Source organism: Pyrus communis, chromosome 17 (assembly GCF_963583255.1).
Source record: "Pyrus communis chromosome 17, drPyrComm1.1, whole genome shotgun sequence".
NCBI lineage: Eukaryota > Viridiplantae > Streptophyta > Magnoliopsida > Rosales > Rosaceae > Pyrus > Pyrus communis.
Window position 1 is genome coordinate 7,535,172 of NC_084819.1, and position 6,000 is coordinate 7,541,171.

Here is a 6,000-nt window from a genome sequence, read left to right on the forward strand (position 1 = left end):
TGTCGAACAGGCAAGAAATGAGCAGTCTTGGTGAGTCGATCCACAATCACCCAAATGCCATTAAACCTCGATCGCATGCTCGGTAAACCATACACGAAATCCATGGTGATGTCTTCCCACTTCACCAGCTGGCAAATTATACATCTCTTCACAGAATCTGCCACATCCCGTTTCATTTCATACCAGTAGTAGAAGGGACGGATCGTGTGATACAATTTTGTACTCCTTAGATGCATGGCATACGCCGAAATATGGGCTTCACCAAGCATTTAAAACGGATTGACTAACAGATGTATGAAATTGAAATAAATAATAAATAAATGTATTAGGTAGAAATGTTTTAAAGTTGTTGTATGAAGTTGCAATTATACTCATACTTGAGGGGGTAAACAGTAATTTACCCAAATAAAAACTTGAGGCTACATTGCGTTTTCGACTCGAGCGTCTCCTCTCCTGCTTCCTTGTGGTGCTGCCTCCACTTCTCCCTCAGTCGGTCAGTCCCTCTCCCTCTAGTCTTCCTCCTCCTCTTTGAGCTTCCTTGGACGGCTGGAATTTTCCATCTCCATCTGCAAGACTCTAATTTTTGTTTTCTTCTTTCTTTTTCTTTTCCTCTTCTTCGTCTCATAATTCAATTTTCAAATTCTAATTTAGGGATTTAGGAGTTGGGCATTTTTTAGAATGGATAGGTGTGCTTTATTTGTAATTTGTAAAGAATCTGATTTTTAATTCACATGATAACTGATGGGATTGTTATCTAATTGATGTATCATGTTTGAATTCTGTTGGCAGCTCAGTAATCTTTTTCTTGAATTCTAATTGATTATCAGACTAAGCTTGCAGATTTGGGGTTTTCAGGTCAGTAAGCTCTCTATTCAAAATTATTGTGATAGTCAATTACTAGTAGTAATCGAAATCAAAATCCCAAGCCAAGAAAAGAGTGATGGTCAATCATCAACTCAACAGTCTTCTCCGTGTGTCTATAAGTTTTTGTCTATAAGTTTGTATGCTTTTTGAGGGGTATAGCTCATTATGCCCCCCCTGACTAGTTGTATGTTCTTTTGCTGGTCATTGAAATTTACTCATACTGTCGAATTTTGTTCTTGTACAATTGGGGAAGTATGTTGGCTTAAAAGTTAGCCCTGTGAAGTTTTGAATCCTGGGTCTGTGATCATGTTATATGCATATGGAATGTCTTACTGAGACATAAAATTCTTTTCGTGGATTTAAATTTGCTGATAAGGATATGATATACTTGCATTTTTCGCAAGTAGTAAAGATGGTTAGCTCTTTTAAGAAAATATCTTATTAAACTGATGCGCAAAACAATTCTGATTTACATCATAGCTATCCTTCTTCTTTTTCAGGCGATCGGTCCTCAAGCTTTAGATCCTAACTCATCTGAATCAAGTTTTAAATGCAATTTGAGGATATTGTGTTACTCTTGGAAATAGAGTAGTCATATGTTTGTTAAAGGAACCACGGTTGAGATTTGATGAATGGTGCTTCAGCATCTAGTAGCTTAAGATCAGCTTTCTCATACTGTGTGCAGCAAGTCCGTAGTTATGATTACCATAACTACCTTTGCCTCCTCGAACTCCCGCCTCACATGCGGAAGGTTGCATTTGCAGTCCGTGCCTTAAATGTTGAAACAGCTCGTGCTATGGATGTTGCTTCTGATCCCAGGGTTGGTCTTATGCGCCTTGTCTGGTGGCAAGAAGCCATAGATAAGATCTATGCTAACAAGTTAATTGAGCACCCAACAGCTCAAGCCCTGTTGTCAGTGGTACGCGAGTACAAAATTAGCAAGGGATGGCTAAAACGGTCTGTAGAAGCTCGGATCAATGATGCAAGAAAGGAGGTTGGTGACACCCCAGAGAAAATTGAAGACTTGGAGAAATATGCTGAAGATACAGTATCGACTATTCTTTACATGACACTTCAAGCTGGTGGTGTCAACTCCACTGCAGCCGATCATGCAGCATCGCATATTGGTAAAGCAAATGGGCTTCTTTTGCTGATTAAGTCACTGCCATACCATGGTAGCCGCAACCGGCATTTTTCTTACATACCAATCGAAGTGGCAGCCAAGCATGGATTGTTGGTTAAGCATGGAGGTCAATCGGAGATTCATTTGGACTCTCGCGAGGGCTTATGTGAAGCTGTTTTTGAGATGGCCTCAGTAGCTAATGTCCATTTGCAGAAGGCTCGTGACTTAGCTGGTACAGTACCTGTAGAGGCTCGCCCGGTGCTGCTGCCGGCGGTGCCTGCCCAGATTCTTTTGGACTCACTGAGACAAGTGAATTTTGATGTGTTTGATCCAAAGTTAGCAAGAGGGATTCATGGCATTCCTCCTTTGTGGTATCAGTTGAAATTAAAGTGGCATTCGTGGAGGGGAAAATACTGAAAAGAAATTGCATTTCGCGTACGAGAGTTCTGCTACGGATTATATTCCTTTGCAAGAAGAAACTAGTATACTCATGAGTCCTTGCTAACCAACCTTTCAAGGTACCTTTGACTCCACGTTTTGCTAATAACTGGGAACGCACTGTGATTATTTTTTCTTAAATTGTTGATTTTGTTTTTTATTCTTCGAAATCCTATCATTTTTACTCGGTTAAAATTGCTGGTTGATTTATTTTTTATACAAGCTATGGTTGGGGAGGTGGGTGTTGTATTTTTATGCTGGAATTTCAACGTCGTAGGTGAAAGCGAAGAAACAAACAATCTCAAATTAAGAATACAAGAGATTAATGTGATTCGGCATAAAGTCTGTGTTCACGGGCGAAAGACGGCGAAGAATTTCACTAGACAAACGAATCACAATCCAAATTCCACAAATTACAAACCCTAAATCAAACGAGTAGAGAACCCAAAACAAATTGAGAAGAGTCTCCCATATTGCTCTTTAATTCACAAACTCACAAGTTGATTCTCACCAAAATACTAAACAAAAGGGCCATGAATTTGCCACAATCTCGTGACTTTAAATGGTGACCTCCACCAAAAATCTTTTGGAATTGTGTTCTAAAGCCAATCATATGATGATATTTTACGAACATTATACATGTTAAACTAATCTAGTTTAATGTAAAGGGAAAAAATTATTGTTTAAAGCCGTCTCATATAAATGTTATATGTTTAAACAGTAAGTTCAAGGAATATGTAATTGGAAGAATGTGATTTGAAGAAGTTAGATTCATGAGACCATTCTTTTTCGTATACATATCCTAAACGTTCATGATCATAGAATTGCCAATTAGACATTAACAGTCCGTTAAAATCAGTACGTGCTATGTCTTCTCTTAGAGAGAGTGACTGGTCTCGAGTCATTGGTGTGATTGACACCAAGACAAGCATGTAGGTGCTCAATAGAGAAAGAGTCCACTGAACGCGATCAACAAGGAGTTCTCATACTCATGTCACATGAAAACTCATGGTTGAGATAATGCAAAGTAGTCATTTGACTTGAGGCATTATAGTTGTCTTGTGGTTAGGTCTTTGATATTTGACTATGTAAAAGTCACTTCGTCAAAGGGTGTCCATGACATAATTGGGGTTAAGCCACTTAGCCATGGAGGCAAGTGAATGCACAACAAGGGATCTTTAACCTTCAAACCGTTTGAGGGAGAATATTCTATGATATGATTAAGAATATCTGGCCAGAGTATGAATGAGATTTATGAATTCGTTCCAAATCACATTCAAGGTAATCATATAAGTAAGAGAATCACATTGGATAGTAGACATGAATAAACTATCAAATCAAACAATGTGGTCAAGAGTATTGTATTAGAGAAAGACCGTATTGCATTGTAATCCCAAACTGAATAGGTTCTCACCTCTTCTGATTAGCTTGGGTAGCCATGACATATTGTTAGGTGTCACTCATGGTTTGTGGAAGCCCTAAAGGTGTATAATTACTAAAGGGAGAATTGAAAAGTAAGTTTCAATTCACAATTGATTTGAAGAGTTCTAATCATCCACTGCCTCGCTAAAAGGAAGCTAATAAATCGTACACTGTGTACGGTAGAGATTGAAGAAACAATGGAGATGAGTAAGGATAATTAAATGGTTTAATTATTTATGGCTAGGATTAATTAATATGTTAATTAATCAAACAAATAAGTTCGTTTTAGACCTCGAGTTAGTTTTGGGCCTCAAGGCCCAATGGGCTTCAAATGTTAAGTCTAATAACTCAAGTTGTATGACAACTTGAAAACACAAAGGGCATGAAAGCCCAAAGAACCCACATGGCCAGCCATAGAGAGTGTGAGGGAGAATTGGTTTTAATTTCAATTATGCCACTCAATGTAAGTGGCTATAGAAAGGAAATTATAACCCATTCCCTCATAAGGGTTTTCTAGAGAGAAGAGAAAAACACAAAAGCTCTCCTCTTAGGAGGCCGGCCGCCCTAGGAAGAATGGACTAGCATCGATTTCTTCCTAGGTCACTCATCTCTTCCTTAATGCTCTCCTTGGTATGGAAACTTAGAGGTTCCCTTTCTTGGGAACTTGGAGAATCCATTCCTTCATCCATATCCAAGAAGTCATGGAGCCAAGAAGCAAAGGTCCTCTATCCACATCCATGGAGCCAAGGAGTAAGGAGACTAAGGAAAGAAGGCCCTCACATGGGTGAATATCCTTTGCTAAGCAAAGAGGTGCTTCAAAGGTATAAAAGTTTCTCAACTCTTTTCTTTAATATTTGAGTTGAGTCTTGGTTCACCATAATAGGCCTTGAATTTCATGGGTAAAGTTTTGTTTTTGAGTGCATACAAGCATGATTTCGCCTTTAATTGTTAATTGTATGCATAGATGTTGCTCAAATGAACTTGTTTTCAAAAATTATTCCTTCAAAATCCAATTAGAGAAAACTCTCTAAATCAATGGTGATGGCACACAAAATAAACTAATCCTAAGGTCCTACTTATAGTGCATAGGACTTAGGTTACAATGAGAATCCTAATCCTAATTGGAAGCAAATCAAAATCCCAATAAAATAGGTAATTAACAAAATCCCTCTACTAAGCAAGGAATCCAACCAAGAAGTCAAATTCAAACTCAAATAGGTAACACAAACTTTATCCATCATCCTAATTTTGAGCCGTAAATTACAACAATGAAAACCGCAATTAGAACTTCGTGTGGAGGGGTAACTTCTCTTACAAGCCACTTTCAAATTGTTTGTTCACTTTTATTCTTAGCAAAACTCACTTGGAACAGTGTGCTCTTCCTTCTAAACTTAACAAACTTAGAAGTTTAAATTTCTATCTATGTAGTTTTCCTTTTGTCCTCATAGTTTGAATATCTTTCGTAGTTTTTCTTTCGTCGTCATTGTCATAAAATACTAAAACTAAAACTAAAACTACAACTAAAAAGCATTAATCCATCCTGTTATGTGCAATCAAATCATGACCCTACAAGAGCTCAAATAAAAGTTTATTAAATGCACAAGCTAGATTAATCATTGAAAAAAAATATTGCCTGCCTAATTTATTATATTGTTTTTATTTGTTGGTCAAAAGATATATATTTAAACCAACAGGTGGAAAAAAAAAAAATATTGCCTGCCTAATATAATATTAAAAGAAAATATTGCCTGCCCTATAATTCATGCACATCCTCCAAGTACCTTCTTTCTTCTTTACTAAAAGCACTGGAGATGAGAAAGGGCTATGACTTGGCCTTATAAAACAAGATTCCAGAAGCTCCTTGACACACTTCTCTATTTCAGTTTTCTGAAAAGGGCCATACTTATAAGGTCTAGCACTTGGAGGTTTGCTCCCTTCCAACAATGGTATCCTGTGATCATGGGATCTTGATGGAGGTAGTCCAAATGGGGTATGAACAATAAGCTGATATGTTGAACTTGCAGATCAATGGTTTCAATGGTTTCAATGGTTTCAATGGGTTAATTGCGTCTAGAATTATCCTAAATGGGAAGATTTTACAAAGATTTTCTGTAGGGAATTTGGTTCATTTGATTACTTTGATATCATCGGCC

General features: G+C 37.5%; 1 protein-coding gene across 2 annotated transcripts; it reads left to right on the plus strand.

Moving 5' to 3' along the window:
- The first annotated feature begins 445 nt into the window (after positions 1–445).
- Positions 446–2,639, plus strand: LOC137723083 (uncharacterized). 2 transcript variants are annotated; one of them, XM_068462237.1, is made up of 3 exons: positions 446–493; positions 790–855; positions 1,365–2,639. In XM_068462237.1, exon 3 carries the CDS (start codon positions 1,493–1,495, stop codon positions 2,402–2,404), a length of 912 nt encoding a protein of 303 aa, XP_068318338.1. In that variant the 5' UTR covers positions 446–493; positions 790–855; positions 1,365–1,492; the 3' UTR covers positions 2,405–2,639. The 2 variants fall into 2 exon arrangements, with proteins under 2 accessions (XP_068318338.1, XP_068318339.1); XM_068462238.1 differs by lacking the exon at positions 446–493 and adding an exon at positions 500–686.
- Positions 2,640–6,000: the final 3,361 nt, after the last annotated feature.

What these genes read in the sequence shown, in the direction of transcription:
- LOC137723083 (XM_068462237.1), top strand. Translation starts at nt 1,493, where the DNA reads ATGAATGGTGCTTCAGCATCTAGTAGCTTAAGATCAGCTTTCTCATAC.